Source organism: Nothoprocta perdicaria, unplaced genomic scaffold (genome assembly GCF_003342845.1).
Source record: "Nothoprocta perdicaria isolate Ctin4 unplaced genomic scaffold, notPer1 scaffold_63, whole genome shotgun sequence".
NCBI classification, from domain to species: Eukaryota; Metazoa; Chordata; class Aves; order Tinamiformes; family Tinamidae; genus Nothoprocta; species Nothoprocta perdicaria.
The window spans coordinates 2,221,376-2,247,008 of record NW_020455899.1 but is presented as its reverse complement, the minus strand read 5'-3'; the positions used below and the strand labels follow the sequence as shown (position 1 = coordinate 2,247,008).

At 47.7% G+C, this 25,633-nt stretch overlaps 1 protein-coding gene across 2 annotated transcripts in view; it reads right to left on the bottom strand.

Moving 5' to 3' along the window:
* The window catches only part of ABCA1 (ATP binding cassette subfamily A member 1), a 72,514-nt gene that overhangs the window by 11,019 nt on the left and 35,862 nt on the right, over positions 1-25,633 (bottom strand). Inside the window, exons 8-36 of one of the 2 annotated variants that reach the window (XM_026049921.1) lie at positions 23,276-23,362; positions 18,951-19,191; positions 18,243-18,382; positions 17,432-17,548; positions 14,128-14,316; positions 13,069-13,274; positions 12,801-12,977; positions 12,001-12,223; positions 11,437-11,658; positions 10,489-10,693; positions 10,259-10,372; positions 9,767-9,938; positions 9,104-9,235; positions 8,464-8,603; positions 7,956-8,093; positions 7,186-7,406; positions 6,667-6,739; positions 5,949-6,151; positions 5,433-5,481; positions 4,365-4,478; positions 3,846-3,997; positions 3,225-3,349; positions 2,813-2,911; positions 2,096-2,285; positions 1,873-1,967; positions 1,601-1,633; positions 882-987; positions 549-623; positions 20-189 (exon numbers count right to left, since the gene is read on the bottom strand). In XM_026049921.1, the coding sequence (XP_025905706.1) occupies positions 20-189; positions 549-623; positions 882-987; positions 1,601-1,633; positions 1,873-1,967; positions 2,096-2,285; positions 2,813-2,911; positions 3,225-3,349; positions 3,846-3,997; positions 4,365-4,478; positions 5,433-5,481; positions 5,949-6,151; positions 6,667-6,739; positions 7,186-7,406; positions 7,956-8,093; positions 8,464-8,603; positions 9,104-9,235; positions 9,767-9,938; positions 10,259-10,372; positions 10,489-10,693; positions 11,437-11,658; positions 12,001-12,223; positions 12,801-12,977; positions 13,069-13,274; positions 14,128-14,316; positions 17,432-17,548; positions 18,243-18,382; positions 18,951-19,191; positions 23,276-23,362 (4,208 nt within the window). The remainder of the gene's footprint in view (positions 1-19; positions 190-548; positions 624-881; positions 988-1,600; positions 1,634-1,872; positions 1,968-2,095; positions 2,286-2,812; positions 2,912-3,224; positions 3,350-3,845; positions 3,998-4,364; positions 4,479-5,432; positions 5,482-5,948; positions 6,152-6,666; positions 6,740-7,185; positions 7,407-7,955; positions 8,094-8,463; positions 8,604-9,103; positions 9,236-9,766; positions 9,939-10,258; positions 10,373-10,488; positions 10,694-11,436; positions 11,659-12,000; positions 12,224-12,800; positions 12,978-13,068; positions 13,275-14,127; positions 14,317-17,431; positions 17,549-18,242; positions 18,383-18,950; positions 19,192-23,275; positions 23,363-25,633) is intronic. The other variant, XM_026049922.1, reaches the window with a different exon arrangement.

The window sequence follows — 25,633 nt, the reverse complement described above, 5'->3', positions numbered from 1 at the left end:
TGCTTGCCTCAGGACTTACAGGGCCACCTCAGAGAGCTGCTGCTTGGTGAGGTTGAGTGGGTGGTTGAAGGCAGTGATCCCGTAAGCACTGGGGTTCTTGCCCTGCTGCAGGTTGGCCCGAAGGATCGCGTTGTTCATCACATTCAGGAAGGAAGCAATGGCATGCCAGCCCTTGTTGTTGAACCACACCTGCACAACAACACATGGGCATCAGGAAGGCACCATGGACAGCAGCTACCCAAAAGGCTCCCAAGCCCTGCAGAGCACCCTTCCTCCATTGGTGATAGGGTGTTTTCTTGCACTTCCTTCTGGATGTAGCTTGTTCAGGACCAGAACATACAGCCTGGTCAAGTCCTGGCTGCTGGCACTTAGGGCTGGGCTTCACAGGAGAAATGAATTYAGAGGGGGTTCTCCAGACAAGTTGTCTTTGCTCTTCCAAACACAAACACCTTGGGCGCAAGGCWAACTGCTGGGATATTGCTAACTAAAACTAACCTCAACCTAGCAGACTTTCAAACAACAGGTACAGCAGTGGGGTTGTGGTTTACCTTTACATTGTTCTTTGTATCCAGGCCTTTCATGAAACTTGCCAAGCTGTTGAGAAACCGATCTCCAGAACTTCCCTGCAAACATAAACAAAAGAGACAGTCAATCCTTGAGAGCAGGTCCTGGGGCTGCACAATGTTTTACAAGGGTCTGACCCAAGTCTCAGCTGAGCAGGTCCCCAAGCCTCCTGCTGCTCCCAAGCCCCCACCTGGGAGCCTCGGCTCAAATGGGCTGAAGAGAAACTGCAGGACTGCAAACATAGACTCTTCTCATCCTACAGTTTCCGAGTATTAGGACTCTAGTGCAATCTAGGTTTTTGAGGAGCAATTGCTCACCTGTGCTAGTTCCAAGATTTTCTTCACATGCTCAATTGCATCAGTGACTTCATGGCTTGGAGGAAGCATGAGGGAACTACTGGCTCCCAAGGAAAAGCCACCATACCTGATGGTAGAGAAAGAAGATGAAGTATAGACACGAACACACTTCTCCCTCCTCAGATCTCTCATCTTCCTGCACTATATCCAAGCCCAAAATGGTTAACTCTGGCTTTCTCACACTGCCTTTTAGTCCTGTTATCTCCTACTTCTTATCTCTGCAGTTAAACCCCCAACTTAGGCAAGAGATTGTACAGCGTGGTGCCTGCAACAGTGCAGAATGCTCTGGATGAATGTAGCTGTCCTGTGCTCCTAGGAAATCTCCCTGCTTGGTATAAAGCACCTGCCATGGTAGAATATCTGCAGGCTGGTCCCACAGGTCCACTCTGCCCCCTCTGCATGACAGGCAGCAGGCTTTGCCCCAGTTTGTTCTCAGAACTATTCCCCAAACATTTAACAACCGGGACCCACCATTATTCTACTGCACATTTTCTCCAGACTTTGTAGGAAATGCATCATGATGTTGAAATTTCTGTGCAGCTTCAGGTCTCCTTAAAAGAAGCTGTTTACAACCAACTATGCTGGTGTTGGGAGCGGGGACAGTGGCTCAGTTTTACTAAGCATCTTGCTGAATGTAATGCTCAAGATACATACAGGCTGAAGAAAATGTAGTAACTCACCTGAACTCATTCACCCAGATCTTATTCTTTAAGCTGTGGAGAGAGAAAAGAAAGCAAAACTATTAAACGCAGAGCAGGAGGATGGGCAGACCCACAAGCACTACAGGGACTCTACTGGGAACAAATGCGATGGTACCTCACAGTAGGGCATATATCCCACCACCCRTCTCTAATGCAGCCCCTGGGCTTTGCTTCCACACTTCCCCCTCACTTCACTTACAAACCCCAAGACATCACTTCAGAGCTGCCACTCTCGTACGTCCAGCAGGTACCTTTTCCCAATGATCTGCGCATAGGTCTTCACTAGATAGTCCGATATATTGCGTCCTGTCAGGTTCTGGAGGATGTCAGCAGTGTCTTGCTCTCGCTGGTGTCACCAGAGAAACAGAGAAAAASGTCAGTGAGAAAATGCAGACCAGCATAAGCATCATCACCAGCCTCTTGGCTCCACAGTGACATCCCTCCCGGGGAGCAACCATTGCAGTTCTCTCCTACCTGTGGGGGAGGCAGCCCGCCCGCACCAGGGGGACACACAGGCAGCATCTTCTTGATCTTCTCGTTGCTGCACTCGCACGACGGGGAAGGGTTCTGCATGCTCCAGTTGCCTTTCAGGAAGATGTCCCGGACGGAGTCAGGCACCGAAGCTGTGGTCCATTCTTTCTGCCCAACCGTGCAAGGAGTGTCTCTGTGTCAGGACGGATTCAAGGCAAAGGCAAGCTTTTAAAACAACTCTGACAGCCTTCACTTGTAAGTCATGTAATAGCAGAAAACATATCCCTTTGGAACAAAGGAAGGCTGCTATATGAAGTTGGCTGGGCGAAAATTCCTGGGAAAAAGCAGGAGTTTGAGGGGATGCTAACCAGGGTTTCCAGTGCAGATAGAGGACAGTGCAGCACAAATGGCTGCACAGAGAACAACAGAGTTACATGACTAGCCTCTTTCTCCATGCTCTGGAGTACACCAGTAACTTGAGGAAAAGGCTTTTGTCTCCTGCTCAGGCAAGGTTTGCACTCAGACCCTGTTCTCTCAACACACTGGATGCTGGCAACTTTCTAGGAGGTTCTAGGCAGAAGAAAACAACAATTTCCCACCGTTTTGGCTTAAAGTCTACCCAGTCTACCCTGGCCATGAGYATCATCCTCTGAGGCTAGTTAGATCTAGAGGGTCATCAGAAGTCAAGGTTGGTCCTTGCCAGGCTGCAGTGCTACTTACGGGATGGTGTGTCCTTGCATACAGCGTGTCCCAAAACCGGGCTTATTGAGAAGAGCATCCAAAAGCTTCTGAGTGCCTGCATCATCTGGAGCGTCATTGCTACGGGGACAGCACAGAAACACCATCAGATCACTGGGTAACGGGCACACGGCAAAAACGTCAGGAGAGCAAAGCTCAGAACATGGGAAGAAAGTTCAGGAAAGGGAAATAAGTGGAGATTTTCCTCTGCAGAGCGCTTTATCTGGGCTCAAGGAGATACTCCTGGCCATCATTTATCTTTGCAGAAATTATTACTGGAAACACAGTACCATCCAGAAATGGCTAGTGGTTAGATTTGGCATTAATAATTGTAACATTTGTACAGAACATAATTGCAGGATTTAGCACCATATCCTGCTTACAAGAAATGTACCTGATAAAAGTGTACTGCTCATCATACATCCAGGGCTGCAGCTCCAAGCTGGGATACTTCCCAAAGGGAGGAACAATCAGGCTGAACATGAGAGCAATACACACAAACACAGCTGGCAGCACAATCTGAAATTGCAAGAGAAGAGCAAACACTCTTTAAAATGAGCATTCCCAGAAGCATTTCCAGCTTCAGGTGAGTCATTTCACGGGTCAAGGCTTTTTCAATCACAATTTCCCAAGGAAGTCTTCTATTATTTACCAAGGCATCTCTAAACAGTGAGACATATTTATCCTGGCGCTCATTTGGGATGCAGAGGATTCAGCCTCCAATTGCCGCTCTCAAAAGGCAGAGTTTGAGCTTTACATGCATCATTCCTGTGAGTGCTCTAACAACCTAGTTATAATCTAACTCCTTTCTCTCTCACAGCTTCACAACAACAGCAACAAAAACAAAGATAAGACACCTTGCACAGGCCAACTTTTGTGATATAGGCAATGGAGTACAGTTTTAGGGCTTCAGATTGTCTTGAATGAAGCTTCCTACCCACCTTCAACTCCAAACTCAACGTAGGTCCCAATGCCAACCCAACGCCGGGATCCYGCACCCCCTGGATGCCCTCACCTGAGCAAAGAAACCCTTCCTGCTTCGCTTGGCAATGAGCAGCCTCTTCCACAGGAGAGCCACGAACTGCTGCTGCGTGAGCTTCCAGCCCTTCATCTGGTAGGAGCCCTTCCCATCCATCCCGCTCAGAAGGTCAGTCTCTCTGGACTCTGCTGGCAAAAAGCAACAAACAGCCCTCACTCACACGCTCCAAAGGATGTTTAGGAGGTTTCCTGGCTACTTGTTTGCTGGAGGCATGGGGCAATGTTTGGAYCAGCTACTCTCACTTATCCAGGAAGAAGACAACGAGGGGAGAGGACAATATATGTGTAATAAAGCCCTGTCACATTTATGTGTTTCCCCCTTCTCTCTCCAGACCTTCAACTGAGGAGGGAGAAGATGTGGATGTCACACTGCCCACTACTTCTAAATGCAAAAAGGCCACCGCTCCTTTTGCAGTCTCAGCCTTGTGATCAGCGCTGTTTGTAATGTGTAATGGAGTGTGCACAAGAAGAAAGCAGGTTTGAGTCACAGCAGTACCTGGATCTATGTCTGAGTCATTAGGGTCAAACGCATCATCCTCTGTAAATGGACGAAGGCAGCTCTGTCTGTCTCCAAACACACGCCTGTTCCTTCTGGCTGGCAAGGTCCCATCTGAAGACGGTAATGCAGGTATAGTTAGCTCAGCTGCTTCAGTTAATCAGGATAATGAACCTCYTCAGGTTCCAATTAGCCCCAGAGAAAGCAAAGCAATACAATTTCCATTCYGTATAACTCCCACTTGCAAACAGAAGAGCTGGGCTGGAGTGATTCCAGCACAAGAAAAATTAAAACCATCACCGCCATTATGCAATGGATCATATGTCTTATGAACTTTTTTTTTTGCTGTTGTCCTAGAAACTTCTTCCAGTACACTGGACAGTTTTTTTTTTTCTATTTAGACATGGCAGCTTGGCTGCTCTTACAGTAAGAAAATGCTCACTTAAGACGCATGTGAAACCAAGTGCAAGTTGCAAGCATTGGTTTATCAGGAAATGATGGCATGAGCACACAAGGCAGCGAGCCACYCTCACAGGAAAAAGCGAGTTTGTGGGTCCCTCCTGTGGTCTGAGCCTTTAAGGGTTCTTCTTTTATTCAGAGCACACAACAGTGTCATGATAAATCAAAGCTCTCCACTCGTATAAAACTGACATGGAAGATAACAGTAACGCCTTACATATTAATAGGGCATATTTTAAGCGTACTAAGTATAATAAGCATAATTTAAGTGTACTAATAACAAATATTTAGAGTCCTTAAAAATGTTTAAAAAAAGTCTTAATACTGGAGCACAGGAGTGCTCCAGTTTAACATAAAAACGACCTAGTGCATCTGGGTATGTGCCACTGTACTGCTGGTCACACCACAATACCCAGAGATCATACATCGGAAAACAGAAGAACTACTCATTAGATATAACCACTTCTTCTCCAAGAGGCTGTGCTCTTCACTGAGATATTACTAATGAAATACCTAGTCCTTGTCAGGTATGTGCCTACACAAATCCCACCCAGGAGGTAACTGCTCTCTGACATCCCTTTCAATGCCATAGGAGACAACCATGCTTACCTGAGGTCTCTGCGTCCACACCACTATCATCAGCCACTTTGAGGAAGATCTGAAAGGCAATGATAAGTACCRGTGAAAACAGAAAAGTGGAGCAGTATTATGGGGACTGTGTCAGGCAGTGCTATGACAGGCTGACAGATGCAGCACAAGAATGGTGGAGACTGTCCCCTGGGTGATGGACTCAATGGCATCTCTCCCACTTCAAGGTGTATAGCCATTTATCAGCCATTCCCCCCTTTCCGATGTCAGTTCTCAGTAATTCTGAAACAAATGCTATTTCCTATGTCTTGGGAAAAGAACTTTGATACTAAATTTCTGGATCTTCACCTTCATTCTAGTCAAAAAGCACTAAGTCATTGTAGTCAAAAAGTATACTCATGTATACTCATGAAGAAACACAGGATCTGCCTGTCTCATGATAAATCAGTAGAATAAGAAACAAGACAGTCTTGCTGTAATTTCCGCARTCATTTATTTTACCTAGTCCATGTCAAGTAGAAGTTTAAGTTCACTCACCTCCTCCAGGGTGGTTTCAGAAATGCCATAGCTGGAAATGCCAAGATCTGAGAGACGGTCATCAATTTCATGGAACAGCTCCACAAAAGCTCCCTCTTTAGCAGCTTTGTATGGCAAGACATAGGTTAACTCGTGTCCAATGTCTTCCACCAGCCTAGCCTCAGGAACATGTTTTGTAATCAGATTTGAGATTGCAGAGACATCTAGAAGAATCAAAGGAAAATATAATGCTCACCTTCCTTGTGCATTATGTGGAGAAAAGAGCTCAGGGTCTGAAAAACCCTTGCAGAAAGAAAGGAGATAAAAAAGGACAACTCTAAATCAGCACATCCATGGAAAAAATCTGTTTTCCATACCCAGGATAAGCTTGGACCTGAGGTTAGCTMTTCTTTTTGTTTGCAGAATTTTGGAGAATTGCAGAAATTGGGCAAGGGGAGTCCTGCAAATCATAGACGTAAGTTCAACAGAAACTTCAAATATTGCCATCAGGCTTAACAAGCACATCATCTTTGATGGCTATTAAATTTCAGGTCAACGTGAATGCAAAATGGCTATCAGTATCTGTGGATTTAAAAATACTAGCTCTACAAATTTCACTATCTTTCCAAGACAGCAGCTAAAGAGGGGTCCAGCAAGGCTATGGTACACGTCTAAGGCTAAAGAAAGAGGAATGTTAGCACTGAGGCTGAATCTCATWTATTCTCTTTCCAGAACTCACCTATTGTCAAAGTGTCACTTTCATGGTCACTGCCAAGGCCAGCATCAGAGCTGCTCTGAGAGACACTATCATCCTGGTAAAGAAAAACAGACAATCATTGTTTTTGCTGTTTAATTAGAAAGGAGACTCACCTAGATACTACACTGTCTTTGTAACTCCAATCAGATGGTGCAGAAGGCTGGATACACCATAAAGGACTTAGAATATAAAGATGACATTCTGTTGCAAGAGTTTAAATACAATGATAAGGCCATGATAGTAGAAATAATTTGCAAAAGGATGTATTTACTCTACTCTAGATCCTTCCAATCAACCTTGGAAACAGTGGCATAAAAAGTAACTATAATGGAAGTATTCTTCCCGTGCAAYAGTTTAGATGTGATATGGAGTAGTATGTATAAAAGCAAACTTGTTTTAAAGAATAAATCATTCTTCTCAACACATTACACCTTGCTCCTTCCCATAGTCCTAATATTTTAAGCGAGAAGGACAAACTTGAGTGTAAGTGGATAGCAGCACCTTTTTTAGATAAGACACGGTGCTGCTGCTGTTTCGGCAGGAGCTCAGAGAGGAATCCACGTCCTTCTTCACCAGGGTCAAATAATAGCCTGTCCCTAGTTGGTTCTTCAGGAACAGAGAAGAGCCAACACAGCAGAGCTTGCCATGAGAAATGATGGCAATCCGGTCCCCCAAAATGTCTGCTTCATCCATGTGGTGTGTGGAGAGAATGATTGTCCGACCTGGAAGCAGGCAAAGGAAGACACAGTCAGTAAGTCAACTGCACCCATGTCTCTAAGCCAGAAAAGGCCACAGTTGTTTGGCCCTTGCCATAAGGTTGCATGGGAAATTTATCCTCCAAGTCCAGGTTCCTTTGAACAGGTGAACAGTATGGAAAAGGCCCAGGCGGATGTCACAGATGGATTCTCCAGAGGCCATTCCCATGCTCAGCTGAAGCAATTTGGCCCAATGTCAGCAAGTACAGAGCAAGAGATGTTCTGCAGCAGACTGGCAGGGGATTTCTCATCTCAGCTACTCTCACAGTCTAGTTTGTTCATAAGCACTCTAACATGGATGGGATGAAAAAGGAAGGAGGGTGCATGAGGAATCAGAGCACACATATGCTTCATGATATTTTTTTCCTACTTTCAACACAAGCAAAACTGGGCTTGCAAAGACACGTTGCTATCCTGAGGAGCCACTAGCTTCTCAAACAGTCATAAACCATAGACTGATTTCCTGTTGCTTTCTGCACCACAGCCACTGAATTTATCAGGATTAAGAGCACCTACCTTGCCGATATTTCAGCAGCAATTCCCATATCCCTCTGCGAGAGTAAGGGTCCACCCCAGCTGTGGGTTCATCCAGGATGACGACCTTGGAGCCACCAACAAAAGCTAAGGCAACTGAGAGCTTCCTCTGCATGCCACCTAACAGACACAACAAAAGAGAGGTGCTCAGGTCTACACGGTGGAGGCTCTTCTGACACCGCAGTAAACTCCATCATGCAAACCATTCCATAAATGGATCACACTGCATCTTAAAAACAGCAATAACAAGACTCTGGTTCAGGGACTTGACCATTTTTTTGGATCTGGAGCAGCCAGGTACACAGCCAGATACACAGCCAGAGCTGCAGGAATAGGYCCTAAAGTGATCCCCCTCCAGCAGAAGCAAGTCAGAGGCAGCAGTGATGAGCTGTCTRGGTTCTCAGCACTGAAGCCAACCTCTGCCAGGACCTGAGAGGGCTTCTCAGGTGCCTGAGAAACAGYTGAGAAATGCAAAAGCAGCAGAACCTACCAGAGAGTTTGCTTGTTCTAGCTTTGAGTTTGTGAGGCAAACCAACGTCCATTGCCATCTGCTCCATTTCCTCTTTCACCTTCTTTTCCGGCAGCCCTTTGAGACGAGCATAGAACCAGATGTGCTCCTCCACAGTCAGCCTAGGGGACAAGGGCAGACTCAGAGCAGGGCTGAGACAGCCATGCTGGGATTCATCCCTTGTATTAAGATAGGTATGTTTGCTTGCTGGGAAAAACATCTTTCAAGACTGAGGTTTCAAGAAGTAACTAGAGGATCAGGAGTGCTCAGCTGGGGCCTGATTTCAGTGTGGCAGTTCAATATAAATGAACTTTAAAGGTTCTCAACAGAAACCACGAGGCAAGTGAAAGGCAGGTGAAAACTTTTGCCCTTGCTAAGCTGAACAGAGCATATTTCTTCAAAGAGAAAGATGAAAGCATAGGATCTTGTTGCTAATTCACAGGCATATCTGACCACATTTGTAAACAGAAAGCCCTTCTACCATCTGACACCAACCTGCTGCCTCTCCTCACATATACAACTAAAAATGGCACTGTCCTAATTTAAAGTACATTAGTATCTCCCAAGGAATTCAAAGGTTTGCTGGATATCACTGACACTGTGTCTTACGGATGCTACTCACAAGTCAAACAGCACGTTGTGTTGYGGACAGACACCCAGGTTCTGCCTGATGGTGCTGAGCTCAGAGCGGATATCTTTGCCCAGGATGAAGGCTGTACCCGAGGTTGGAGGAAACAAGCCAGTCAAGATGGACCTGAATGACAAAAGACAGCAGATGAGCAGGTTCCACCACAAGGTTGTTGTGTATGAATGAATGAGAGAGGCTGGAAGCCCTGAAGAACGCCCACATCAGGAAACTAGCCTGAGAAGCATCTCACTAGTGGTTAATAGCCAATTTTAATGGCTTTAATGCTGTGATCAAAGCACACTCGCATGGCCCTACTCAAAGGAAATGTCTTTTCCTCTCCTTAAAAATTTCTCATGCTTTCAGGCCCTATTTATTTCTTTACACTGATAGAGCAGAATCACAAMTGGCAGTGATGAAAAATGCAGCCAGCAGATGCATTCAGGCACAACTTCAGCCTGAATCCATGCACCTTCCCAAGACAGCCTTGCAGGCAGATAAACTCAGCAGAGCTCCACTCAGCAGAGTGCACTCAGCAGAGTGCTCTAGTTTACACCATCCCTGCRCACCCATCTGTATGGCCACCTGCACCTTACTGATGAGGAGAGCAGCACTGACAGCCAATTCCCCCATTACCATAAAGCATTATGTTGCTCTTACATAGTAGTGGTTTTCCCTGCTCCATTATGTCCCAGGAAGGAGGTGATTTGCCCTTCATAGAAGTTCAACGTGAGACCATCTACAGCAACTTTCTTGCCATCACGATAAACCTTGACCAGGTTCTGGATGGAAACTCCAAGGCTCAGATGCATGGGCTCCTCCTCCTTGCACACTGCAAGCAAAGATCAGCAAACCAAAGTGAGAGACAATTTTTCCAGTGCCATTTAACTGTGCTGCAGCTGTAACATGATACTTCTCCCAGTCTGTTCAGATCAATGGAGTAATGAGTAATGAAGAACTCCCCACATTCACTCCTCTGGGATGGGAAACTCTGCTATACTCACTTAGTGAGTGTGCCAAAATGTGAAAACAGACAAAGGAATGAACAATTTCACCTTGGATGTGCTGGTTCTGCCAGCCCTTGGACTCTGCCTTCAAACACAGAGACCCCACCACTTCACTACAAAAAGGCTTTTTGTGTCCAGCCCTTACCTTCTGTAGGCCCCTTCTGGTCGGGATGAGGGTGTTGCCTCTCCTGTGGTTCCTCACCAAACCAATAGGACTTTGTGAAAGGAAAGTACCAGGGTCTGGGGATCCCATACTGGCCTAAATGGGGAAGAGCATTACATGAGTTCAGTTACTGCAGTGCTGACAAATGAATAGAAATAGAGGATCCATATAAAAGTATGATAGGATAGTGCTCCCCCAGAAGCAAACCTCACCTGGGAAGACAGACTCAATGTACCAAGTCATGACCCCATACAGGAAGGTGTCAAACAACATCATGGCAGCTGATGTGGTGATGCTAAAGCCGTCTTCTTCCAATGGGCTCTCGAAGAAGTTGTCCCACTGTACACCAACTCCCTGCTCCTCAAACAGTGCAAAGTACTCACAGCCAAAGCCAAAGGCTACTGGAGACAGCAGACTCTGCAAATGGGAAACACAAACATGCGTTAAGCTTTCCACAGGTTCTCAACTATCAGTTTCTTTGGACTATGGGACTGGCCCAGATCCTCACAGGACAAATCAAGGTTTCAGGAATGAGACTGGGTTTGCAGAGGAGGAGGAACACATGACGAAGCATGTGTTCTGTGCTTTGCAAGTGGGGAAGTATCTGCTGAGCTAACACAATTTAGCATGTTAGTCCATTTCCCTGTTATTTCCCTTGCTCCTTGGATTTTTATGGGAAGGAATACATGAGCAGCAGCCACTCTCTCCAGACAGGTAAGATATATTATGGAGAGAAAGATGCTACAAGTTTGTTCCTTCTGAGGAAAGCACAGCAAACTGTGCTGCATCAAAAGCTAAGAAAACATAATGGCTATAAACTTCAGAAGAGCAATTTAAAATGKCAGCGCTCTGCCTCTAAAAATCCCATCACCAATTGCAGTCTCTGCTGATCTCTGCTGCCCATACCAAGACCTTTTTTCTACAATGCCCTGCATGTCTAGTAGTTTACCATCATCCAGGTATACAGAGATTAAGGAAGCCTAACATGACTGAACTTCTATTGAAGCCATCAAAACCCTCTCATTTTGGCTCTGTCTGCTCAACAGGTTCCATAAGCTTCTTCAGCAAGGTTCTTACACAAGGAAATCATTTTCTAGGTGCCCYCTCAAATATCCCTGGTGCCATGGTGGCAGGGGAGCAGGGGCCAGGACAGGACTCACCGCAAAGATCTTGAGCGAGAAGCTAATGTAGTCCTGCCAGGCAACACAGAGCACGTAGGGCAGGTACAGCGTGAAGTAGACGATACCCCCACAGGCAGCTGCCAGGTTGGCCCTGGAGAACACAGTGCTGATGAGGAAGCACTGCAGGATGGTCACAACGGCGAAGATGGAGAGGAAAACGAACACCACGCTAGGGTCGCTGTATGGCAGCAGATTCCCCATCTGGCAGAACAAGATGCATGTCAGGCTTTGAAAGGACTCTCCAACATAGGCATTTTGCAGATCTGCAGCTCAGGGGAGGCTGGGGTTGACAGGGTTTGCATGGTACAGCAGCGGTCTCACAAGGGGAGCAGAAACAAAGGCACATTTTGAAGAACAGAGAATCTGTCATAGCTCCTCTGATCACTTTCAGCAACTCAGCCCTGGTCCCAAAACTCTGCTCCCCGAGAGCTGCTGGCCAATCCACCCAATGTTAGTATAGACATGTGGTAAGTGGACTGCAGGCTCCAGATGCTGCTGCAAAGCAATGGGAGGCAGGAGAGAGGGCAAGGTGAGTGAGCTCACCTTGAGGATCAGAACCAGCAGGCCAGCACTCATGAGGAGTGGGATAAGGCTGCTAATGAACCAGCTCAGCCACAAGATGCCATTGTCCAGGCCCATAATCCTCATTGTCTCCTTCAGTCGGGCTTCCTTCTCGTACACAATACCCTTGATAATCACAGCCACTGAGTAGATCCAAGCCAAAGTCATGAAGAGAGGCATGGAGCGGCTCATGACACGCAGAAATCTGAGAGTGGAAAGGAAAAGGACCAGGAGCGCAGTCAATGAAGAATCTCAAGTAAGGTCTAGCAAGGCCTGGAGACAGCTAAGGCTTCACCGCACAAAGCAGCAGAACATGGCACAGCACTGGTGTCTCACCATGAGGTGACACCGGTGGGCCTCGGACACACCAGCAGGAGCAGGAGCTGCAACTCCAGCTCAGTGAAAAGGAGCTGCAAAGAGCTCCCTTGCTCAGAGACTGCTCTCAACCGTTTTTTTCCATTTTCTCTGTTTTTTCCCAGGCATGTTACCCTTGCCTGCATCAAATATTAAGTCTAGGGATACCGCAATATYTCAGGAACAAACCTCTGTTGTTATCCTTTCACCCTGTACTTCAGTCCTGAAGACAGATTTTAGGGGAATGGCTCCACCACTCAGGACATATCCATAACTCCTCACTAATTTGAGGGATTAGGGAGACTAAGGAGATCTATTCCCACACTGATTATAGGGACACACTAAGCCAACCACTGAGAGGCAAAAGAATCCCATGCCTCCAAGGCCACCTTGCTCCTGGGAGCTTTCAATAAAGCCTGCATACRTACATGTCATCCACATAGCACGGATAGGGCATCTGCTGCACATACACGCCCGTGCTCTTCTCCGTGCCTGTCTGCACTCTGATGATGGCCTGTTCCACCACGTCCTGCAGGTAGGCAAAGCCTCCCCAAACATAGCGCATGTCCTCAAAGGGGTCAGCCCGGGGACCAGGATCCCAGTACCTGAGACAAGGACAAGACCCTTCAATTAGAAATGCTCAACCACATCAACCCCCATGAGGGACAGCTCCTACTGCAGCCTATCAGGGCTCACCCATCCTTTATCTTGTTGGTCCTTTCCACGTTGTCAATGTCCATGCGTATCTTGTATTTGACATGATGAGGGAGCTCTAAGCTGTTAGGAGCTATTTCAGTGAAGACGACGCCAGCCCAGAACCTCCTTTCATCCAGCAGCTCCAAGGACTTGTTTATAAGCCGGACTTCTGTTGCCACAGGCTCCAGTTTGTCCAGGTTGACACACTACACAGTGACAGATTGGAAGACCAGGGTATTCTGGTTACACTACAGACACACTGCATGTTTATGGAATTAGGTTACCAAAACAGACTATATTTCGTTTGAGGGACAGAGAAAGAGCAGAACTCTGCAATGCTAATGTCATGCCCAAGAAAATGTTGCAATGCCTGATTCCTCTGCAAAGGCTCATGATAGCCCAGTACATAGCTAGAGCTGTCAGTCTTTCATGCTTGATGGTCTTCTGCTGGTCAAATAGCTAACACTAAGAAAGACCCCAGCAAGAGTATTTTCTGGACAAAATACTAGGCAGCATTGTAGTGGTGCTTAGAGAATCCCAAACAAGCCTCAAATTSCATAGATGGAGGCTTATTTTTTTGTGTTACCACTATACAAGGCTTGATTCCCAGCCTCTAAAAACCTGTGCAGAGACTTCCACAGGTTTTGGACCAGGCTCCTGGCAGGCTGAGGCCTGTCCTTGTGCACTCAGCTGCTGAGATGACTGAACAACAGGATAAATCCCTATGTCCCCCTCAGCTTAAAGGAGCTGCTCACTTCACTAGCAGTCCTCAACTAAAACACCGTAGAGAAATGTGAGCTGCCGAGATGGGTAGTTGCAACTGGGTGGGAAAYGACATGCACTGGCTGAAGTGAGGGCTTCAAGAACAAGCCCTAAAGTCAGGTTCCCCACATGTATATTTAGGCACCAGAATGAACAGCATTTTCCAAAATACTCTGCGCTCACCCCCACTAAAGCCTGGCCATTTAGTGAAAAGAGGAACATACAARTTCCCTCCCTTGGAGCCACCCTGGTGCATGTGTGGAGCCCAAGTGCTCGCCCATGCTCATACGGCCTCACCTCCATGAAACGGGAGATGGTCTGAATGGCCCTGTCGGTCTCGTTGAAGGCGTCCACCCAGGTGTACACAGAGCCATTGGCCGTCTCCAGCTCCCCCGGGTTCTTGGACAAGAAGCGGGCAATGTCATCCACGGTCCAGTTTGAAGTGGGCAACTGCAGGTCCCAGAGATCTTTGCTCTTCAGTAGTGTCTGTGGGTATTCAGCCAAAAGGGGAGACAGCTCTGTTGAGAATTCACATTGGACCTTCCTCCGCCTCATGAAAAACAGCATTACCAGTGGAAAATGCCTTCTTAAATAAAGGTGCTAGAATAGTAAATTATAAYTCCCCTGGGGAAACACAACTATCTGCCCACAGGGCAACAGCAGGACGCCCCATTTCAGGCAAGACCAAGAAGGTGCTCTCATTAAACACCAAGAATCACACGCACAGGGAGGGTCACAGRTCAGATGCTAGCCTGGAGTATCAAAGGCCTTTTGCAACCACAACAATTCTAGGATTCAGCTCTGTCTCCCTGCACCGCTGTCTCCAGCATGACCTGTCTCCTTGATCCACTTTGGCTCTACTTTCCCAAATGAGGGGGCCTCTTTCACACTGACCACAGGGAGCTGGTATCCTGACATCTCAGGGTGCCTCGCTTTACTGTCCCTTAGCAGCGACCTCTCCTCTAGCTGCTTTGCTGCCTTGGCGTCCCACTACCTCTTTCCCAAGGAGAGGGCAGCAGAGAGCCAAGCATATCCCCGAGCTCTGGGAAAACACACAAGCAGCTCCCAGCCCCAGCTCCCAACAGGAGCTGCTGTGCAGGCAACGAGCAACCCAGCCCAGGACACAGGGACAGACCTTCTCCCTGCAAAGCACAAAGCGAGGAAGAAATGCCTTCAGCCACTCCACGGTTGCTGAGCATCACAGATCTCCTCCAAACACATCTCTGCTCCCATTTAGGAAGGAGGAGGGGGGCTCCAGCACAGAGGGAGAYTGAATTCCCACCACACTAATACCAACAACACAGGCAACAGCGTTTTACTGTTATTTATTTCTGCGGATACAGCCACGCAAGTCACAACGTCTTGCCTGCTCTCTCATGTGAGACACTGCATTTCTGCATGGGCTTTAGCTGCTGCCTTCCAAATGAAGGATTGTTTCCCCGCTACATATATGTGCAACGCAGCTGTGCTCCACATAGGAACACGTGGCCATATAGCAGACCACAGGCCTGCAAGGCAGATGACATAAGGATTACAGGGAAGAAAGGAGCATTAATTGTAAAGGATACTGCTATAAAGCCAAGGAAGGGAGAGAAAGAAGTCAGCAGGAGGAAATGATAGAAATCCTAACCAATAAAAAACAATAAAAACAGGAAATGGAATCTCTGCTAGAAAAAATAATGAAACACTGGACAGAGGTGAGGAGCGTCCCCACGCGCAGCTGTTTCCAACACACCAGAAAGCACAGGGTCACAAGGTTACAAAAATAATATCACAAACTGGGAAAACAGAGCAGAAACAAGCCAAGCTGACCAAGGAGAGCATGCGAAAGGGAAACCAGGAGGGAAGGGCATCGGTTGCACTGCACTCTCTTCCCATTCGGTCCCACAAGGCCAGCTCATCCTCTCCTTTGTGGGAGAGGCAGCACATGGCTGGGAAGGGACTCAGCCTCACCACATCCAGCCCAGAAGGGCACTCCTCATCCTCCCCCACGTTAGCAGCTGCCTTAGCATGAGGGTGGAGATGCCAGAGATGAGTGGGGAAAGCATTTCCATCTCCTCCTGCTGACCTGCCCCTTGACAGCAGCCCCAAGCAAAGCGCTGTATGTATGTTCTGGCTTACTCATATTGACGTGACCTCTGCCGCATCTCTGTGTGCAGCAGGATGTGGCTCAGGAGCTGCCCAGGCACTCACTATGAGGTGCTCACGCTTGCACGGACCGGGGCAGGAGACAACCATGACAACCCAGATAAAGTGCCTGGACTACTGGGAAGGTCCAGAAGCACCTACCAGAGCCAGCAGGGTTAACAACAAGCAAACAATGCAACCACAGGATGTCCTGGGGCTCATTAAAAAATGCAGCAAAATTCACTTTTCAGAGGACACATGACTGCAAACCAATACCCAAATCCTGACTTTCTGCCAGACCTCTCTGCCGCTAATGGTTCGATTTACAGTTGCTGGGCATAATTCTCATCYGCATCTGCACAAACAGCTTCCATCWAGCCACAGGCACAGCAGCGATGACAAAGATGTCTCTGTCCTCTCCAACACGCTGCATTCAGGGGTAAGTGCAGCATGACAAGACACAAACCATTCTGCACATCATTACACTGGGGGAAAAGAGGGAATAAACCTCAAGGCTTAGCAGATCTGTAGGACATCTCCTCTGTACAGCTGCTGCGTTACGACACGCACTCGTCTGCCTTGCAGAAATGGTTATAAACATTGCTCTGAACTGGCTCCCTGAGCTCTGGTTTTGCTAATCCTGTTTCACACTATTGTGGTTCTCAAAAAAAAAAAAAAAATCAGTGCAGAGACACACCCACCAGAGTTACACCTGAAGAAAGCAACAGCAAGCTAAGCCACGTGTCTTTTAATCTGCAGGTGATGCCCTGGTGTAACACCTGGCCTACTGCTCCAGGGAAGACACAAGCAGGCATGAAGCGTGTAGAACATAGAACAAACTCGTGCCCCTTTCTCATGGTCTAGTGTCCACAGCACATTAGGAAGGCCCTGGCCACTGGGTGACGTTTGCTCTGCCCCATGAGAGCACCTAAATATTATTAATATTAGCATACTGTGCAATTCTAACAGCTTTTTGCAGCTTGTGCCCCATTACCACCAGGTGTGCAGGCTCATTGCTAGCACAACACACAGTCAATTCCCRCTATATGCAGCCATCCCGAGGGCACCTTCCCAGTCTGATTTTGGCACTTGATGTCAGGCTTTGCTCCCTTCAGGAAAGCAGCAGACACTCCAAGAGCAGGGCACAGTAGAGGCAGCTGAACGACACCGACCCTCTCTGTTTTACAAAAGGCTACAAGCCAGACGTTCACACCGCACCAGGGCAGCCGTGTGGAAGAAACAGCCCGTCTCCCCGCTGAGGCAGGTGAAAGCAGCAGGTAAACACGGCTCGTGGCAGGACAGGGCYGAGGGAATGCCCAGCAACGTGCAGGAACACGGGGTCAGAGCCAGGCTCGGGAGAAGGGTCACATCCACCTCCTTCATCTACCCAACGCAGCACCAGAGAACTGCCTATGGTAAATATTTTTTTCACTTCTGCAGATGGAGATGGTGATGGCAAGGCGAGCATACTGACCCGAATCAGGTCCATTTCCTGGCTGCTCTCCATGAATGTCCAAATCTTCGGGCTTATCTCCTCCCACATCCCCCCGAGGTCACGAAACACACCCAGCTCCTGGAATGTCCTGTTCACCTGTTGGCAGAGAAGAGGGGAAGGTTATTCCCAAAAGCTGGCAGGGATCCACCATGGGCCAAGTGAGTTCATTGACCTGTAAAGCGCAGTACTGAGTGTTGCCTGTACTCAGAGAGCACCTCAGCTTCTGCAAGGAAGGGAGCAGGACAAGTAACATCCATACAGAAGGGAAAGCACAGCAGGGAGTGGAAGCCTGCGTCTGCCCAGGATTTAAGCAGAGGATTTTTAAGAAAATGAGTCTGGCTTGGCAATGAAGGGCTCATAATGACCGCCCTTCCCCACTGCTGGATGATTCTCCTGAGGGTACTGGGGGGACCAAAGAGCACATTTTTTTAAGTGGACCACAATCCAACATGATTACGGATCAGCCGGTGAGCCTGCCGTCGAGGAGAGGTTGGACTAGATGATCTCTAGAGGTCCCTTCCAACCTTAACTATTTTGTGATTCTGTGACACCTGAAGGTCCCTCTCAGTCCCATATCAGAAGWGCAAAGGGCGTGCCTGCTCAAAAAAAACCTGCCAGGAAAGAAACACATGTATGGGATATGGGAGAGGAGGAAAACTCTCTGCTTTCCATGCAACTTTTCCTAGGCTTGTTTTTAGGTCGAACTCAGTGCAGATTGACTGAGCTCAACAGCTAAAGCATGTACCAAAGAGCAGTATGGTCTACATAAAGCAGGGAGGGCTAGAGTTACCTCAGACATGACCTTCCTTACAGCCGGTGTGTCCGGAGTGTACAAGACTTTCCCAATGAGCAGCGGTTTCAGGGCCCTCCAGATAATTCTGGAGAGCGGGCTGGACTCCAGGTTCTTCATCAGCTCGTTGCARTAGGGTGCTGAGGAGGGAACGACAGCATGAGCAGCTGAACAGCACCGCAACAACTGCTGAAGGCAACTGCACTTGTGTGTGCTCTGAGAATGGCCACAGCTGAAAGCACACAGCTTACYGCAAAAGAAAAGCCCGCTCCGCAAYGCTCCACCACAAGCCCTTTCCAAAATACGCCTTGTGTCAATGTCAGCTGTCTGCTCAGAGAGCCAGGAGCAGCTGCCCAGACTCTACGCTGCTGGTTCTGCACAACTTGGAGCATGGCACAAGAAAAACCTGCACTGACCAGGCCACATTTCCAAAGGCTGCAGGCCTTTGGGCATTCCCCCTTGAAGGAGGACCATGGCATGGCCCATGGGAGCCATGCAAAGGAGCTCCTTGCATGCTGATGTCCCTCCCGGCCTTTAAGGCACACGCGGCTTTTGGCTGTTGAGACAGCACTGGTGCACCCTGCTGAAATAGCACAAGGTGTGCTGCCTCTAAAGACCACTTACTTTCATCAGGGAACRCTTGGGAAACATTAGAGATTACAGCCAGGACGTAGATGGGACCTGAGACCATGGCAAGGTTGCACTTACTTGTGGAGTTATCGTAGAAGTTGGTCACATCGTCTTCAGTGTTGTTCCCTCCAAACAGTGCTTTGTAATTGTTGTCCTCATACCAGTTGAGGGATTTGATTTTGAGCCCTCCACCCTCAGGGTGGCCACACACAATGCGTGAAACCGCCTGGTAAATCTGCGTGGAGGAGTTGGAGGCGTTCACGTTGGTCAGGAACATCACCTCCTGCCTCATGTCGCTCCAGCTCCTCATGCTCTGCAACTGGAGAGTGAGATCACAAGGGAGACAGGGTTGGTGATAGGAAAGTTATCTTGCTGTTCTCCCCTGAATCACAACCCATTGTTGACTRGCCAAGGATCCTGCTCAGCCAGGACTAACTCAAGGGCATAGGTAAGGCACCATTGCCCCCAACAGTGGGAAACTATAGAAGAATGAATCTGCTGCGCATGCACAAAGACCATCCTTATCTCAAGTTCTTTATTCTAACTTTACTCCTTCAACATCCTGGGTGGTTCCTGCCCTCCCTGCCTCCTCTCCATTCCCTCTCACGTGGAAGGAATCCACTTCTTGTCCTCTTTCCACAACAGTTCACACCCCAGCTTGGAGAATCCCTTCCATCCGCAGTGCAGCAAGGCAGAAGAGAGTAAGGAAATAATGAAGAACATATGAAACAGACGCAGCTTTGCAGTTCTTGGAGGAGGGTAGTCTTGCAGAACTGCAGGCCCCAGTGCACTGGTGGTGTAAACCAGCAGAGCTCCACAGGGGTCACTAAACCTCCGCTGATTCACAGCAGGAAGGAAATTTCAATGGGTTTTAGTTTAGTTGTTGCGTTCAGACATTATTCTTGGACTCCCTGGTTGGAGACATTAAGAATATCAAAGCGTCCATRCTAGATCAGACCAGAAGTCTCTCTGATGGGGGCAGTAATTGAATACAAGGGCAAAATGTACAATACTTCCCCCAGGTAATCAACCATCTTCCAAATATTTTCAACTCAGGGAACTTTTGCCTATTTACTAACGCCCAAGAAATTTCTCAAAGAGTAAACTACTACTGTTTAGAACAAATGCAAATACTTAGCATCCATCACATCAGTGGAAAGAGTCTCTTCTCTCTCTTATAAACCCAAGTACAGCTAGCTTTGTTCGGTGTAATTTTTGCAGTGGAAAGACAGTAAACAGTCAGTCTCTATCACTCTGCTCCACTCATRTAACTGCTGTCTCTCTCATAACTCTAACTCATCTATTTACAAGCTGACAAGCCCCAGCTTGCTTGGTTGCTCCCTGCATGGAAGTTTTTCCAGACTTCTGAATGTCCTCACTGCCTTTCTCTGAACATACTCCAACTCTACTATTACTTTTGGAAACAAAGGGACCAGATCTGTAATCCATATCAAACTGCAGGGCAAACCACTGACACCGTGGTGTCACATAGTGCCATACAATCTTCATACAGTGTCACAACATCTTCCATTTGGTTCCCATGTCCTTTCTTAATGTCTCCTAGCATTTGGTCTGGTTTCCTGATTGCTGCCGATCACTGAAATGTCAAGCAACATCAACAGAGATGCTCTTGCCCTGCTGCCCAGAACAACAACACAAGCTAATAAGAACAAGCTGAGCTGCTGAAACACCTCATTGCAATTGCTCATCAGCAATGAAACAACCTCTGAAGCAACTGCAGATGCTATGGCCAGGCTGCCTTGTTTTCGGGCACAATGATATGGAATCAATCTAAGTCCAGCTGCCAGTTTGCTCTTGGTTTTGTCACCTCTGTTTAAATAAATTCAGGTAATCAATGTCTAGGAGAGTTGGCAAAGCCAGCCAGCGACAGCCTAGGAGGCAACAGCGTCCTGGATCATTTCAAATCCAAATTAACCCAAGGTAAGCACAGCCAGAGTCACTGGCCTTACACCTGGGACAATCCTGACCCTCTGTGTTTACTTGCAGCACTGTGCGTGTAAAGACCTGCCAACATCTGGACGAAAATTCCAGCGATGCTGAACAAGAGCTATTCTGTGTAACACACAGAAGGAGCCTCTATTTTTAGCTGCCTGAAAACACATGACACACTGATACGATCGAAGACACTTGTGAGAACAGCTAAAACCTGGGGATTCAGGACTTACGTGGCCAGAGATACTGCTTTTGAGCACATTYTCATTTCCTGACCGCTCACTGCTGCCTTTGTCTGCAACACGGTGCCACTCAATCTGGTTCCACAYGTTCAGTGCGGCTGGCGGGGCACTGATGTCACAGGACGCGAAGGGGAAAAAAATGTATGGCAACAGCTTTTCTTGGTTACAACACGGCTCGTTTGAATTCGAGCCTTGATGTTTCCTAAACCAAATGGCATTGGTTGTGTTTTCTCCTTAGCAGAAGGTTACCTGACTGCCACAAACTCCTTAAGCTGGCAAAGTTACACCAGCAGAAAGGGCAGCTGATTCCCATAAACCGGAGGAGCGCTCACTCGCTTGCAGAGGGTTTGCGTTACCACAAATCCGTGGTTTACATGTAATTTTAAAACATGGCTTGAGCAAACTGCTTTGCTTTACCCTTGACACCAGCCACTTTGCAAGCAAGCTAAGAGCAGAGCTGCTGCGYAGCCCTGGCACCTCGCAAGGGTTTCGGGAACATCTCTCCTTCCCAAGGTCAGACCTCACTCTGAGGGTCTCTCAAGAGCTGCCYTCACACTCCGAGTTTAATTTACCCTCCAAGGTTGATTCAGAGTGCCCAACGACACAGATCCGATCAATCCTTGTGCTCCAGAGACAAATATTTTGTTCCGATCCCTTCCTAATTAAAATTCCTTGCTAGAAAGGCTGTGAGACGTGGCACAAACAATAGCTCCCTCCACCCCCTCCAGCTGCTACCCTGCGAAACAAGGCAGCGAGTACCTTTTCTTTCCCTTTTTTTTTTGGKTTTTTTTTTTTCTGTTCAAGCAGAAACCAGCCTGCCAGACAATAAGAAGTAACTTTCGGTCAAGCCATCTGGAGCGGCTCGTGCTGCACGCAGAGCTCAAAGCAAAACAAAAAAAGAGCTGCCTTTGTTTGCACGGCAATGGGGCAGAAGGAGAGGCACTCCTACTCGAAAACAGTTGCCAAGCAAAAGGCACGTTACCCGGGGACATTTTCGGCCACATCAGCAAACTGAGGATCACATGCTTCCAATTATTTTTATCCCAGACAAAAAAAAAAAAAAAAAAAAGAAAGAAAGAAAAGGGGAAAAAAAATGCATGCTTAAGTGACGTAAGGGGAAACAGCTGTAACCAAAGTCCTCGGGGCAGCCTGGCTGCTCGCAGCACGAGCCCCGGCGCCCGCATCCCAAGCGGAGCGGGTGGGCGCAGCGCTGGAATTGCCCCCCCCGGGCGGCGGGCCGGGATGCAGGCCGGGTGCCAGGGACGGACGGATGGATTTAGGGGTGGATGTGAAACGGGCGCAGTGGGAGCAGCGCGGCGCGGAGCGGCTGCTAACCCCGAGTGACCCCCGGCGCCGCCCGCGCGCGGGGTTACTGCCGTTCACGGCCGGCCGGCGCGGCGCGGCCGCGGGCAAGAGCAGCAGCAGCAGCAGCAGGAGGAGGAGGCATTGTTTAGCTTAGATGGTTGCGATTCCTGCTGGAGGGAGAGAACGTTTTTTTGCCTAGTAGCAGCACTTGGCAGTCGGAGACAGCCAAGAAATGAGGGAGATATGTTTCTGGCTTAAATAATAATTATAAAAGAAAAAAAAAAAATCCCACGTAGAGCTGGGCTCCTGACTCATGCAAGGCATGTGGGGCTTATTTCTTTTTTTATTCACCGCTTCACCTGCAGAAACAGATATTCGCAGGCTTTATAATGTCACGTTGCCTGCACAAATTGCTGTTTATGTTCTGCCAAAGCCTCTCACAGCTGATGTTGCGATGCCCTGGGCACCACCCAGAGAGCGAAGAACAATCTCTGCCCCAAAAAGACTGGCTATCCGACGACAAGGACCAAGCAGCAACCTGCGGCTAACAATTTACATCTCTTCCACACGCCAGTCCTCCCCGTGCCCTGGCACCAAGGCTACAAGCACATCCACATGCAACCCAGGCACGGCTGGTCAGCAGATACACTGCAAGGGACACCGCTGAGAACTACAATTTTCGCTCTTCATTTTYGCTCCATCCACAAGGACCCAAACTCTACCCAAAACTCATCAGCCCATCTCAAAAAGTCCCCCAGTGTTTGTGATTCAGCACTCAGGGCTCCAAGCACCTGCAAAGCCAGTGCTGGCTCCACCAGTGCAGGGATGGCTGTGGGATGAGRGTAAGATTCAAGGGCAGCCCTGGACTCCACTTTGGGTTGCGTCAAGCAACTCAAGACTTACCTCAGCAAGAAGCTTCCCCAAGCTCTGTGTCAGAGTCTCCACGGTTTCTGACAGGTCCCACAAGGAGGAATTGAAGGAGATCCGTGTCTGCAAGAAAAGAGAACCAGCAAAATAAAACTCTGGGAAAATTTTGTTCTTGTATAGCCTTTCTTGTAGGAAGGAGTGTCCATAGGACAGAGTCCTCAAGGTGGGAGCTCAAGAGCTGGATTTCTATTCAAGCTTGAGCTTGAACAGCCTCAGGGACCCGCAGTGCAAAGAGACATTTCCTTCTGCCCTCACAGGGTAGCTACACTGATCTCATATTAACCACAGGCTTCCTAATAAAAGCAGATAAATGCATGCACTCACATTTGCAGTGCRAAGAAAGATTTTCATTCTAGGTCCCAAAACAGGGACAGTCTACATGGCAACATATGGGCAGACCTGAGATCTCACAAGCTATGCCAGGTAGGCAGCAGAAGCCAAATGACTCAAGGACGGTAAAGGGCTGCATGGTGAAAATTAAATTTCTGCAGGACTCCACAGAGTTCARCCCAGAAACCCTGTATCTCCTGCTCGAGAGTTATCTCATTTCCTTCCTCATCACTCGAGTCTTCCATCAGACCACGGTGCTTTCAAACTAAACCCAGCACATATCTTGAAGTGGCCAGTTTCTGAGGAACAGCTGATGCAGACACTGCACAAGGGCAAGGGGGTGACAGCCTTCCCAAAGCTCAGCTCAGGGAGCTGCATTGGCTTTAGCAGTTCCTTGCCCAGCTGCATTGAAGGCATTGCTTTGTCTCCAGTTAGTCTCCATGTAACTGGTGTGTCTGGTTTTTGTGGGTTTTTCTGTTTGTTTTTCTTCTGCTCTTACTTCTGGGATGTGGCAAAGCATTATCTTGAACTGAAAACATTTAATGGAAGAGAAAAATCTAGGCTCTTCAATAATTGCGACACCAAACCTCTTTCAGAGGAGTCAGAATTAAAACCATTTCTTTAGATTTCACATTAGTAGATGCATGTAACAGCATGTGAAAACACATTAAAGTCACAGTATTGTGACACACAATAYGGTCAACCCCACTGTTTCTAGCATGCATTTTTTGGATTGAAACTTCTCATTTTCATGCAGGGCAGTTTCTGGAAGCCCCTTGAATGCCTGGAGACTTTCACATGCTGCAGCTGATTTGCTGGAGGGAGGTTACAGCTGGTCAGAGTGTCAGCTGGTCTAAGTGGGCACTGCTCCACTGATCTGCCGGATTGTTTGTACCCAGCTAACTTTTCCAAGAGCTCTGTTAGTGCCTGCTCCAAAACCAGCTGTGAAGTCATGAAAGGTACCACTAAAAACTCACCATTTGGGCTAAAAGAAAAACAAAACAGTTCACCCTAGGCTAAGACCCTCCAGATACATTTTTGGTGAAATGGTTAACAAATATCCAAGCCACATAGCCACACTACCACTACAGCAACAAGACGGGATAAAAAGCCCTTGGTTCATCCATGCAGTGGACATGCTTTGCTCAGCTACTTTTAGCTCAAGATCCACAGGGATCGGTGTAGCTCAGTGCATTCAAAATGACTCAGACCCTGGGTGGGTGATGAGAAAACAAAGTTTTCCAATGATCCTACTTGGCTGAGAATAGTGGAAGCCAAAAGCTAGTTGCAAAGGATTAGTAGAGGAGATCATGGTGACACTGGGGTGGTAAAGTGCCAGGTGAAATTCAGTGCTGCAAAGTAATGTAAATAGGAATATGACAGTTCTTCCACCTTTAAMTACCCTGTGATGGCTCTGAACTAGCTACTGCCACTCAAGAGAGATCTTAGCTTTATAATGATAGGACAGATCAACACCAATATAAATCCACAGTGCATTGCCCTCTTAAGCACTAGGTACAATTTTGGATCCTCCAAGAGTAGGAGTACAGGGAAAGGCTAGAAGAATGATTTAAGACAAAATGACCTCTGAGGAGAGAACAAAAGACTGTGATTCTTACAATGGGACCTATAATGATGAATAGAGGATATGACAGAGGTCTATAGAATTACAAAGGGGACAGAAAATGTGAGCAGGGAATGATGGTTCACTGTGTAAGACAAGAATTACAGAGCTTCCAATAAAAAAGATCAGTTCAAAATATATCAAAGAAGTTATTTCACACACATCCCAACTGTCAAAGTGCAGAATTCATCTACACCATGTAGGTACCAAATGTTAACTGCAGGTTTGAAAAAAAGAAAGGCAATTACTAGAAAGAGCCCTCTATATTCAGTGTACCTCAAGCACGACTGCTGCCATTGGGAGAGCGTGTGTGGTAGGTTATCCRCACTGGAATAAGGGAAGCAATGATTTTTTTTCCCAGTGAAATGCTGCAGAACTTT